General features: G+C 37.1%; 3 protein-coding genes and 1 long non-coding RNA gene across 6 annotated transcripts; 2 read left to right on the top strand and 2 right to left on the bottom strand.

The window, feature by feature from the left end:
- Positions 1-4625: 4625 nt before the first annotated feature.
- On the bottom strand, positions 4626-6948 carry LOC143205044 (uncharacterized). Its single transcript, XR_013007726.1, has 2 exons — positions 6777-6948; positions 4626-4804 (listed from the first exon to the last, which is right to left on the bottom strand). It is a non-coding gene; the product is annotated as an uncharacterized LOC143205044 (long non-coding RNA).
- scf (Calumenin B scf) lies at positions 6612-11133 on the top strand. Of its 3 annotated transcripts, none has more exons than XM_076418024.1 (3): positions 6612-6719; positions 8771-9116; positions 10113-11133. In XM_076418024.1, exons 2-3 carry the CDS (start codon positions 8896-8898, stop codon positions 10843-10845), a joined length of 954 nt encoding a protein of 317 aa, XP_076274139.1. In that variant the 5' UTR covers positions 6612-6719; positions 8771-8895; the 3' UTR covers positions 10846-11133. The 3 variants fall into 3 exon arrangements, with proteins under 3 accessions (XP_076274139.1, XP_076274138.1, XP_076274140.1); XM_076418023.1 differs by lacking the exon at positions 6612-6719 and adding an exon at positions 8520-8661; XM_076418025.1 differs by lacking the exon at positions 6612-6719 and adding an exon at positions 8521-8661 and having other exon boundaries at positions 8729-9116.
- On the bottom strand, positions 7205-8348 carry LOC143205029 (cathepsin O). The gene is made up of 3 exons (XM_076418022.1): positions 8172-8348; positions 7619-8115; positions 7205-7560 (listed from the first exon to the last, which is right to left on the bottom strand). The coding sequence occupies exons 1-3, from the start codon at positions 8346-8348 to the stop codon at positions 7257-7259; spliced, it is 978 nt and encodes a 325-aa protein (XP_076274137.1). The 3' UTR covers positions 7205-7256.
- Positions 11134-11718: 585 nt separating the features above from the next.
- On the top strand, positions 11719-12428 carry LOC143205037 (2-iminobutanoate/2-iminopropanoate deaminase). Its single transcript, XM_076418033.1, has 3 exons — positions 11719-11880; positions 11935-12161; positions 12230-12428. The coding sequence occupies exons 1-3, from the start codon at positions 11810-11812 to the stop codon at positions 12346-12348; spliced, it is 417 nt and encodes a 138-aa protein (XP_076274148.1). The 5' UTR covers positions 11719-11809; the 3' UTR covers positions 12349-12428.
- Positions 12429-12625: the final 197 nt, after the last annotated feature.

Genomic DNA, 12625 nt, shown 5'->3' with positions numbered 1-12625 from the left:
ATTGCTTGCGGTCCGCCTCCCCTCCTCTCGCACCACACCGTCCCTTCTCCCCGCCAAACAGGTCGTTTCCTAATAATTTCATTCGCCCTCGCTAGTGATAGGTACGGTCTCTCGGTGATTGGTACCAAATCGATCTCTGCTTTTATTTTTTTAATACTATTATTACTATTGATAGCTGAGACGCCACGATGTCTTTTGCCAAAAAAAAAACGAAAACGAACAAAAAAAATCTTGTTAAACGGTGAGCGATCTCACGCACACACACAAAAAAAATTGTATCTTTAGTGAGGCGTTTTTGATAGTTATTTAAAATGATATATCTATTTTTTCACGTATTACTCCACTTTTTTCGTGAAGAAGTGTGACCAGAACGGTAACTATTACACCACCATTTCGATTTTTAGCTTCGTAGTGTGGACACTCGTTAGGCGACCACGCGAAAGGTACAAAGAAGACGCTGGATTTAAATCGAAACAAACCTCCAAATAGACACGCAACCAATAATTCAAAGTTTGGATTTCGTTCCGCAGCGTTGCCGGTCTGTGTAAATTTTAGTTGTTGGTGGGAAATTAACAGTATGTTATAATAGTTTTTGAGTAATATCTCGATTACACTTTTTTGGGTATACATAACAATAATGGAGTCATCCTTCTTTTTCTTCTTTCAGACTTACGGCATGACTATTGTGCCTTATAACTGTGGATTTCAATTTATTTGCTGCCCGTGTGTCATATAAATCTCTGTAAACTGGCAACACCGTGGAACAGAATAGAACAGATAGAATATTTTCATTGACATCTGTCATCCTATCTCAGTGTGACACGAATATCTACGAATGTCAACGCCTTCTTTGTATTTTAGCGTAGTGTATCGAATTTGATACATTCCATTTGGTATGCGGTGATTAGTCGGAAGGGTTCCGGTACTTTTCCTGTTTAGCGATTGCGGTTTGAAGCGGAAGAAATCCCGACATAACCTAACTTGTTCGAGATTTCGATTCCACCGGTTATTCAACGGGTAGCAAGAAAAGAATATCGTGTCGAGGGTATCGAACCCGCATCCGACGTAAAATTTAGTGTTAATTTCTAGTTACAGATCGTAACGGGCGCTTCCTTCACAAAACCCGAACCACATTTGAAACGGAACACCAAAAACATTGTAAGTTGTTGTGCTGTAGAATTACAAAAAATTATTAAAATAAAACCCAAAAAAAATAATGATCGAGAAAAAAACGTGTTTTTTCACTGTTATGCGGTTTCTCTAACTGTCGCTTGTCGGCTCATTCGCCGGCCGTGTTTTGCTCTGATATGTATTCTAGTCGTTTTATATCAAAGTGTGAAACAGAACAAATTAAGATGAATATATATATTCTATATACATAATGTATTTTTGTGCTTTGTACGCGTTGATACGGTAGGAATCCCGGAGAGCGGCGGTTTTTTATCCGGATGCCTTTTGAAACGAACACCAAGATATCGCGTTGTCCCCCTTGTTGTGTGATGACCGTTTTTGTGTCACGATTGTCCCCCCTCAAACGACAATATTCCTACAACGGTTCTTACACAGCCCTTGAAACGCAACCAGGTATACATCAAGCGTCAATTTTGACAACAAACTTCTGAAAGAATACCAAACGTCAACATCATATTAATTAATCGATAAACAAATTCCTTACAATAAAACAACTATTGTATTACCTAAAATTATCAATAATTTACTTCTAACATAATATTAATGAATAGATTTTTTAAATAAATATTTCTATCGTAATTATAATTTGACCTATAAAAGCAACCAAATATACTTCAAACGTCAATTTTGACAACACCCTTTAAAACGTCAGACTATATATTCGTTGAGAAACAAACCAGAATTGCACGTTTCCTAGTTCTAATTTATTTTCAAACTTACTCATAGTTTTTCTATTCAATCTATCGGTGGCTTAATATTTTAATCCGAAATTTGACATAACTGCAACAGAGAAAAAAGAAACATTGTCATGTTCAAACTAGGCCTAGTTTTAAATGTGAATATGTAAGTATCGAAAAAATTCCTCGATAGAAACATCATTAGCAAAATTAAACGACAACCTAGACCTAACCTTCGCAAATTTTACGATTAAGTCGATTCCCAATCTAGTCATCGGACTGCATTGTTATTTATAAATATCAATGTCTTGTAAATTTGAAACGCGTCGATTTCTTCCGGTTTAACTTTTTCATAAACATCTGTACAACAATAGGATACAAGGTCTATTAATAGGATGTAAGATCACAGATAGCTTTAATAAGCAAGCATAATAATCAATATTAATTGATTATATCCATACAGGGTGAAGTTCTATGAATATATCCAAAAAATTATGAACAAATATAAAGTGTAAGGTTAGGTTGTCATTAGAGTTTGTTACAACATCCCTGGGTCGCTGTCCATCATCCTAATTGAAAAAAAAGACTGTTGTAGGAGTATTGTGTCAAGGCTCGAAACCACTGTTGCCAAGTGTAGCCCATAACGTCACGTGATCCACGTGACTTGTTGATATTTACTAGAAAAAAAAAGCAATACGAATTTATTAAACGTATATGCGCAAGTGCCAAACGTACGTTGTTTGTTGTTTTTATCATGTTGCTAAATTTAAAAGGTAGCGAAACAGAGCGAGAGCGAAAGAGAGAGTGAGATTGAGAAAAAAATATATATATTAAACAAAAAAAACTATTTACTTACTAATTACTTCCTAGCAATAACTCTCCGGGTTTTCGCCGTGGCGGAACAGGGCGGGGGGTCGGGGCCGGCCCCTCCCCCCATCCTGGTTTACTTTATACGTTCGAATTTTTCGTTCTCCTATTCACGTGGGTAGCTTTTAGGTATATATTTGTTAGGACTGATATACGAATATATTAAATGTTTTATTGTTGTGAAAACCGCACGTCGTGGACCGGGCGGAAATTCCAAGCGTCGGAATCCTGCACTTTTTTGAATGCACATAGCGAAACGGAACGGGACCCGAGCGTCGATATTACCGACTCGCCGATAGCTAGCAGCAACCACCACGACACACTTTTGACGTCCGCGTTGACGTTGTCATAGTTACGACTACGTCAGATCTTCTGTTTGAAAGCCTACTCGATTACGATTTTTTAGTGTGCGGGGTTGCGGGAAGCTAACGACAGTGGTCGCCCGTTCGCGGTTCCGTCAAATCGATTCGCCCATTCGACCGATCGACTTGCAATTTTCCCGCCACGACCTCAACTCAACGGTCGACGGCTCGTATTCCTGCCGTCGACGCACGCCTTTTCAATAGCGTTTAGCTGCTTGTCCGTTCAGGTTCCTGCCAATAGATATCACGCATTTTATAGCAATATAGGTTTTTGCGTGTTACATGTCCTAGATTTTACTCAACCCCCCTCTCCGTACCCCCACACCCCTTCCCCCGCTCCCGTGTACTAAGACGATAAACTGACAAAAACACATATCCACGAACATATTCTCCGCCCTCCCTATTCCCCCCAGTCCCCAGACACCGCGCACACACACGTAATTCCCGATAATGTGCTTCGCTCATTGACGGCCTATTTGGTTGGCCGTGGTTGACGTTTTCTATGTATGTCTGTATGTACATCTGCTTCCGGCTTGTGCTTTCCGTTCGTTTCGACAGCATAGATAACAGCGTTCGATTCTTTCCAACCCCCTCACCACCACCCCACCCCCTTCGAACCCGTAGGCACCTTTCCCGATTTAATAGCTAGATCGGCTTCGATTCACCGTCTCATCCATCATCACGACTCACCAAAACGACACACATCTTCCCCATCAACTGACTTTCGATCGTCGTTATCGAGTTTTATTTTACTCCAAGTATAGTATAATCACTAAGAACACGCCTTGTATGGTGATTCTAACCTAACTTTTTGGTCCAAATAATCGCGATACTGCTTAGTAACTATAATTACCGTATATGAAAGAGAACATAACCTCATAAAACTGTCACGACTCTTACTGGGAATTTACTATTAAAACTGACTGACGTTTGGTTAGAAACGTCACCTGAAATATTGACGTTAAACAAAACTACACACGCCTTCTATGTTTTTTTACGAGATTTTCTGGTCCGTGTTATAAACCGTGATTTTATCGCATTTTTTTGAACAATTCGAGTCGGTATGACGTAAATCGAAACATACACATTTTTTTTTACGAGAGTTAATCTCCTCCGGACCAGTTTTCACGTAATTTACTCGTCTTAAAACAAAATATTTATTTTAAATTATCGTTCATATATAAACAAATTTTCATACTTTATAACTACACAACCATTAAAAGTGATATATTACAATTAAATGAAACGAACTAGCTATTAGACGACTGATCGTTGCGGAGCGCGCGTGTTAGAGATGACGTACAGCACCGGACGTTAGCACGGTCCAACATATCCAACCTAAAATAATAATAAAAAAGTTCATTGAACTAATCGTTGCGTGGTACCGGACATCTCTAACATCCCGGGCTTTGTTTTTATCTTATGAATCGTTGATAGTCCGCCAAAACAAAACAAAAAAGAAGAAGAGTAGAACGTAACCTTATAGTGACAGTTGTTGGAAAACTATATCAAAAAAAAAAAGAAATCATTAGGACTAAGATAGAAATTTATTTTTCACATCGAATGAATTGTTGTGGTTGTACATAGGGGTTTGACGTAGTTCTTCTTTTTTCGGTGTCCATTGTGTCTGAAATATGTTGGTGCTTTGACGTACAATCCTTTTTAGAACGCTAGTATCGAGATGCTATTCCGCAGTGACGTAGCCAGCTGAAACAAAAAAAAAATATGAGAAAAATCTTAAACTTTTAAGACTGACTGATGTTGTTTATTCTACTGTAACTAGCTAAAAAAATAAAAAAAAAATGAAGAAAATAAAGGCAATATATTGTAATATATATTTTTGTGCTGAAGTATTTGTTGATGAAAAAAAAAAGAGTTAAATTAAAGGAATTCGAAACTGTTTTGTAGTGGCCTACAGCATTATTCGCTTTTTCCAGGTTAAGATGCACACGATTGGTGGACAATAAAAGAAAGTCGCGTTGATACTCTCCACTTGTTGGCATAACTGATCTATCTCAGACTATTTTCAAAGTTGTTAATCAAAATGTTACGATGGTGTGTCTTGTGGGACCAATGACAAATAGTTGGAAAAACTGTCGTCGCACTTAGCGGTTCTTTTCGGGCGTGGGAGGACTCCCCAGGCCGCGGGACGAGGAGGAACTAGGGGGTAGAACCGTTCGGATGGACCAATGACCATTTTATTTCGTTCGGAACCGAGCTGGGACAGAGAGGGGGTTATCTGGCGCGGCTTGGGGACGTCCCCGTCACCCGTCCTGAAGAGAACCAAGTCGGTTAAGCGTTAAAACATAACCTAAATTTCCGAAACAAACAAAAAATGAAACCAGTCAAACTATTCTCGTTCAGGGATCTAGTAACTGCCGTCCCGTGGGAACATTTCCGTTTTTATCTGGGTTTTTCCGGTATTTGCGGTCCCGAACCGGTACTCTTTCCGTTTTAGAAACCTCGAGAGAAGTTTATTTTGTAATATAATGTTAATATCGAGATAGTTGGAGCACATTATCTGGCTTAATAACATTCCATGTATACACTGTTGGCCCTGTTGAAATATCTTGATAATTTATATGTTGTAATAATAAAAATGTATTTTTAAAAATTATTAAAAAAAAAGAAGCAGTTGGGACGCGACCTCTCGCGGCCATTTTTTTCATTATTTGTTTCATTTTATTGATGGGAAGTTTCTATTTTTTCATAGGACAGTTTCTTGTTATTATATAAAAATAAGTGTGCCTAGTCTGTAGCATTCCGGTCAATTTGAAAACAATTGCCGCGTCCAGCCCGTCGTACCAATTATATAAGGGTCGGGTCGGACTTCGCGCAGAAGTCCCACCGGGGCCCCCCCTCAAAGGCGGCCGGCTAATCGGATTTTTAGAGGGGAGCGGGCGAGGGATCCACGGCGGCCTCAGCATGCCCGACGCCTTCCGCGCCCTCTGCCTCCTCCCCTACACCTTGTTCGTTAATCATATTTTATATCTATTTATTATTATTTAAGTCTATTTTAAGTACGATGTTTGATAAGTCATATCAGTTTGTTAAAAAGCGTGTATTATTGCAGTGGTGTATTTAATAAAGCATTTTATTTGCTTGAATACGTCTATGTTGTTATTTATTTACCTTTGTTCTCTTCCTTCCGTTAGTTCCCCGACTAAAGAAACATGACTCCGCAACCAACAATACTCGTAATAAATCAAATATTAGTCTAACCAAAATCAATAATTATAAAAAAGAAGATAATTCATAAACGTTTTTATCTAAACACGTTTTATTCCAAAAATATCTTGAAAAAGCCATGTTTCTAAATAATTTCTTGACATAATGATTGGCAACCAGTAATACACTAGAAATAGAATATTTTCTAATTAATTTATTACCTTTTTTGAAAACACTGTACTCTTATTAAAAGCAGTATTAAATTTGCCTTAGTTTTAGCCCATTTTTAAAATATCACAACACAATTTTTAAAATTCTAATATGACATATAATTGACAACACCTTTTTGAGTGACAGTATTTTTTCTTGTTGGTTTGAGTATCATTTTGAATTTGATGACAGTAATTTGTCATTACAACGCCAGAAATTTAAAAAAGCCAAAATTTCCCAACAGGTAATAAATATTAATTATGTCGCAACTAGAAAATAATTTAAAATTTCGTGAACTCACTTAATTTGTCCTAATAACAGCTCACGACTATTGTTAGGTGCTCCGCAAGTTTCCTATTTATATTTACAAATAACGGTGTTCAAACGGCAATTTACTCAATTTCCTTTTAACTATTTAATCACAGCATTGAACACTTTCAACTCATATCTTTCCTTTCTCGTCAATATCTGGCGTTTCGCAACTGTTAATATCGGCTCTCAACGGCGGCTTAATTGTTAAACTTTGCCCTTTGAAATTTCACTCACATTTACTTTTGATGTAAAAATGCGGGTGAAATCACGATAAAACTGGAAAAGGTTAAAATACCGAATTTCTCTTGCAAAAATTTAAATATGCATATTAGGCAACCAGTTATTTATGTAAAATGACAGTTTGAAAAACTGATTCGGTTTATTCTGTAATGAACTCAAGGTTATTAATAATGAATATGAGAATAGAAAATTATTTATTATACAGTATTGAGGAAATTTGTTTGAATATTCAGACATCCAATGCTAAAACTTCGTTGGCGATTCCGCACATATTTTTTCCGTAGGCAATGTAAACGTATCCTGAATCTCCGTAATCGTGTCCCCAGGAATTCCTTACAATATAATATGGGACGGCGGCTGTAAGGTCATAGCCGACTATTTGCGCGCTATGAATCATGGAATTGACATTGCTGGAGCAATGGAACTGTATTGTACCACCCACATAATATTGCCAAGTATGAATGTTCAAAGCAACTGCTAAAGGGCCTTTAAATGCTAAATAATTCAGTATTACATCTTCAGCACCTACTAAACTAAAAAAAAAATATATTTGACTATCGGTAATGATTTCAGACTGATATTCTTCTTCACCTGCCGCAAGAATATTTAGACAGATATATTCCTGATTTATTAAGTTCCCGACACATTTGTAATCTTGCATTGTACGGATATTCTTCCTCCAAAACCACAGGAACCTGATTACTCAAGAGCCAATGAGCTAAACTACATATATCACCCCCATTACAACCTCTATTCTCACTAGAACAATCTACTGACTGTTGTACACTAAGCTCTTTCAATTCCTTATTTTTTATAGCATTCATAGACTCCATAGTTTCAATGACAGAAAAAGCCCAACAAGACCCACAATCATCCTGACTTTTAACTCTGGTTATCACGTCTTTTGTCCTCCAATCAACCTTATTTGGTAAAGGTCCAGAATGATGATCAACTTTAAACATTTTCATGGAAGTTTTCGCAGCCAACTGCGCATCATACGGGAAAAAATCTGAAAAAACATTCAGGCCATAACTGGCCGAGAGATTCGTCTTGTTTTCATTGAGTTTTTCTATCGTTTTCAAAGACTTCTACGATGTTTTGTTATTGAATAAAGAAATGGTATACTGTATGAGTTAAGACCTACCTTAAACGTATCGAACCTGAGTTTAAATGTGTTCTTATCGCTGTAGGACTTGTTGAAGCCTCGAATGTAATTTAAAAACTCGTTCAGGTCCTCATCTTTTTTTATTTCTATGGGTATCATGAAGAAAAGCAGTATCAAGTAACAGCTGTATTCGAGAATATTCCAGAAAGAAGCCATTTTAACAAGAGGTACATTTTTCTTTTAACCATTATCATTCTCTAGCTGTTTTGTTATAAACATGGAATAAAGTTATAAATAGAACTTTGTTTATTGCACTGAGATCATAACCTTAAAATAAAAACACAGCTAACTTCGTTGAACACATACGCCTTATGACGTTATCCAGATGTGCGGTTCCAGCGTTGTTTTAGTTGTTTTCCGTGTAATTTGATATTAGTCCGTTATTCTAACAGAAACTTTACTTTCCACTAGAATATTTACCGTGTTATAATCGGCATTAAGGTTGATCGTACGCCCCGGAGACAAAACCGTGAGTATCTCGACGAATTTTCTAGAACAAATGGGTTAAGTTTACAAGATTTTTATTGCTTTAACAGCCGATAATAAACTTCCTGATTTAACTAGCAGAGCGTTTTCAGTTTCGACCAATTAAATTTGTCCACGACCGGCTGTTTACATCATCGACGTCCGAGTGCTGGAATTAACAGTTCAACCGAAATTAGAAGAAGCAGAGGCGCCGCGACGCACAGACTGTTCTCGAATCATGAGGGTATTGAGTGCATTTCTGATATTGCTGTTCGCGTTTTCGGAGGCGCTGCCCAAAGAGGAAAACCACAAAGATAGGGTGTACGATAGGGAGCCCAGTAACAAAGACCACTTTGAAAATGAAAAACACAATCCTCAGTATGACCACGAAGCGTTCTTGGGCGAAGAGGCCAAGACGTTTGATCAGTTACCCCCCGAGGAAAGCAAGAGACGTCTAGGGTGAGTAATAATCTGCGTTTTGAAGGTCGAAAACGTTTTTTTGTCTGTTTATAATAAATAAAATATTTTATTAAAAAAAATTAATTGATATAATAAAGTTTTTATATATAAATGCCGAAATTGCTGGAAAAATTTACAGAATAATTAGATTAATTCCCCATGAATTGAAAAGAAAGCAGCGTCGGTTTTTGACAGTTTTGTTTACAAAAGTTCTTTTTTTTTACTAGAGTAATAATCGCACATAGCCTTGCAAAATTTAAAAAAAAAAGATTGTTGCACTTGAGTGCAAAAAAATTATGTTCACTGATTTCAAAACCGGCGGCAAAATTTTTTTTTTAAAAACTATAAAGTTTGACTCTAGACGGACTGCACATATCGCATCGCATCTAGCCTTGTAAAATCGAAAAAGAGATGGGGCATTTGTTTTTCGCAAATACTGTTCACTAACTTCAAAAATGGTGTTTTAAAAAAAACTATGGCATTTTCGCTTATGGCTTTAAAAAATATTAAATTTGATTTTTTTGTGGTTCTAATTATATCACATATAGAAATAAACGTTTATAAAAATTGGTTTTAAAAGTTTAATTTTTTTTCTAGAATTGAATGACAAAAATAACTTCAAAGTTCTAGTACTATCTACATCACGAATGGCCTTGTAAAATCGAGAAAAAAAGATCAGTGTACTTGTTTTTGAGATTGTTTTTAGGAAGATGATTTAGGCATTGATGTTGATGGTGGAGGAATATTAAAAATCAAATTTTTTACATACTTAACATATGACATGCATCCCGTATAGCCATGGAAAAATTTAAAAAATAACATCGGTACATCGGTAAAATTAACATACTTAAAATAACTGTTGGAATTTCACTAGTGGTCGGTCTAGCCTAACGAGGAGAATTACTTTTTCTATTTTTGCACTATCGTAACTTTTTGAAGCCTTCAAACCTACAAAGCTTCTTAAATTAACAAAAACAATAACGAGAGCTTTTACAGGGCGATTTTCGACAAGATCGACAACAACAAGGACGACGTCATCTCCAGGGAGGAGCTGAAGGACTGGATCCGGTTCACCCAGAAGAGGTACATATCGGAAGACGTGAACCGCGCGTGGAAACAGCACAACCCCGACGACAAACCCACCCTGAGCTGGGATGACTACAAGAAGAACGTGTACGGCTTTCTGGACCACGACTCTCTCAACGACAACGAGGATGAGAAGGCGTATCGGTCGATGATGACCAGGGACCGCAGGAGATGGGCGGCGGCCAACCAGAAAGGCACCGACATCCTCACCAAGGAGGATTTCGCCTTCTTCCTCCACCCCGAGGAGGTTGACCACATGAAGAACATCGTGGTGCTGGAGACGATGGAGGACATCGACAAGGACGGCGACGGCAAGATCTCCGTCACCGAGTACATCGGCGATATGTACAAACCCGAGGAGGGAGACGTCGAGCCCGATTGGGTGAAGAGCGAGCGGGAACAGTTCCAGGTCTACCGCGACAAGGACGGCGACGGTTTCATGGACGAGGAGGAGGTGAAGCACTGGATCCTGCCTGACGACTTCGACCACGCCGACGCCGAGGCCAGACATCTCATCTACGAGGCGGATTCGGACGCGGACGAGCTGCTCACCAAGGAGGAGGTGCTGAAGAAGTACGACCTGTTCGTGGGTTCGCAGGCGACCGATTTCGGCGAGGCTTTGGCCCGCCACGACGAGTTCTGAACGGTCGCTCGGGTTATCGGTAGAATTAGGTCGGATTTTATCTAAACGTTGCGTTATCACTGCCTTATTTTCGTATTTCGATTGTTTTACTGGTATTACATGTATAGGAACGAGTATGTGGCACTAACAGAAAGACTGATGTAAAACTAGATCTGATGGTACAGTTACTAATGTTTTGTTTTCGCTTTTCGTCTCTTTAACATTGTATTAGTGCCATTATTACCATTATTATTACTATTACCCAGATTTTAAATATTTGTAATATACATATTATATATATTTTTAACACACATTTGTTTTATTTTTATCAAGTTAATCAACTTACATAACATCGAAGGACAAACAATTAAAATATCCCATACTCTATCTTCGTTACTACAATTTTTTTGCTTTAAACAATGACAAAATATAAGTTAACATAACTTACCAGTATTTTTTGTGTCACAATTAAGACTATTAAACTTGCTATATTATTCCGAGAAAACGGAGACAAAATTTAACTAGGAATTATGTTATATTCACTGTTTTGTCGAATAATTTTCACGTCTTAAACATTTTAATAATGCAATTAGTTTTAGACAACAGATACAAATGATATATTTTTATCTGTTATTTATTTTATATTTTTTCAAATAACTAATATGAAGAGGCTTATCAAAAACAAACGTTTTATATTCCATCTTTTTTACTTTAATTTATTTCCAAAATAAGAACGTAATGATAAAATATCTCATTTTATATAACACAAAACTTACCGGTTGTTTATATGTGTCAAAATCAACTTCATTTTTTAATAAAATTTTCTAGGTTATTGTCCTGCAGAGGAGTAAATCGAAATTTGACATCACTGTAAGGTTTCAAAATTAAATTTCAACGTCAATATTTAGCGATAACGCATTTCTTTTGTGAAATTATCGATGCACTTTGCGCCTACCGACCAGAAATTAACAGTACTAGCTTCGAAATGGCATCTCTGGTGCGCAAAATTATTTCCACGGCTAAAGCGCCCCGTCCCGCTAAAGGATCGCCGTATAAGTGAGTATTAAAAGGGTTTGTGATGCTGAATTTGACTATTGTTAAACTCATCAGTCAAGCCGTGTCATTCAACAACACCGTGTACCTTTCCGGAGTGCTTGGGGTGGATCAAAACCTGAAAATCGTACAGGGAGGTGTGGGTGCTGAAGCCCGTCAAGCTCTGGAATCGATTGGACATATTTTGGAAGCCGCAGGTTCTTGCTACAAAAACGTCATCAAATGTAACATCATGTTGAACGACATCAATGATTTTTCCACGGTCAACGATGTTTACAAAGAGTGTAAGACTAATAAAGGATCATCCAAAAAGCGTCTTTAGCGAGAGTTAAATTAATTACTTAATTTTTAGTTTTCTGTGAAGATTTCCCCGCTAGATCTACATATCAAGTAGGCAAGCTTCCAATGGGAGCCAATGTAGAAATAGAAGTCATTGCAGCTGCCACAAATAATGAAAAATCCAAAATATAAATTTCTTTTTTCTTTATAATTAATATAGTGATTAAATAATTTTGATTTATTGTATAAATATATTGTTATTTTAAAATAAATGTGTGTGCTTGACATATGATATAACCATATAACTTATAATTTAGGCAACTAAGAATACACCGATCTTTATTGATGGTTAACTAGATTCAGGGTTTATTTAGAATTTTTCTTTTTTAATAGGAAAATTGACCGTATTATGCACTTTATTATGTTGCGTTTAAATATTCAAGTAGACGAAAAAAATTGCACACCAACC

This window comes from Rhynchophorus ferrugineus, unplaced genomic scaffold, assembly GCF_030347505.1.
Source record: "Rhynchophorus ferrugineus isolate W39M unplaced genomic scaffold, kcgeb_rfMv2 rfM11, whole genome shotgun sequence".
Classification (NCBI taxonomy): domain Eukaryota; kingdom Metazoa; phylum Arthropoda; class Insecta; order Coleoptera; family Curculionidae; genus Rhynchophorus; species Rhynchophorus ferrugineus.
Note: the sequence above shows the minus strand (reverse complement) of the source record. Positions and strands in the feature narration are given on the sequence as shown.

Excerpts from the sequence above, each read along its gene's own strand:
- LOC143205037 (XM_076418033.1), top strand. The coding sequence starts at position 11,810 with ATGGCATCTCTGGTGCGCAAAATTATTTCCACGGCTAAAGCGCCCCGT. Across the intron at positions 11,881-11,934 it reads GCTAAAGGATCGCCGTATAA|TCAAGCCGTGTCATTCAACA; the intron begins GTGAGTATTAAA and ends TAAACTCATCAG. Across the intron at positions 12,162-12,229 it reads CAACGATGTTTACAAAGAGT|TTTTCTGTGAAGATTTCCCC; the intron begins GTAAGACTAATA and ends CTTAATTTTTAG.
- LOC143205029 (XM_076418022.1), bottom strand. The coding sequence starts at position 8,348 with ATGGCTTCTTTCTGGAATATTCTCGAATACAGCTGTTACTTGATACTG. Across the intron at positions 8,116-8,171 it reads TCAGGTTCGATACGTTTAAG|AAGTCTTTGAAAACGATAGA; the intron begins GTAGGTCTTAAC and ends AAAACATCGTAG. Across the intron at positions 7,561-7,618 it reads TCTAAATATTCTTGCGGCAG|TTTAGTAGGTGCTGAAGATG; the intron begins GTGAAGAAGAAT and ends TTTTTTTTTTAG.
- scf (XM_076418024.1), top strand. The coding sequence starts at position 8,896 with ATGAGGGTATTGAGTGCATTTCTGATATTGCTGTTCGCGTTTTCGGAG. Across the intron at positions 9,117-10,112 it reads GAAAGCAAGAGACGTCTAGG|GGCGATTTTCGACAAGATCG; the intron begins GTGAGTAATAAT and ends GAGCTTTTACAG.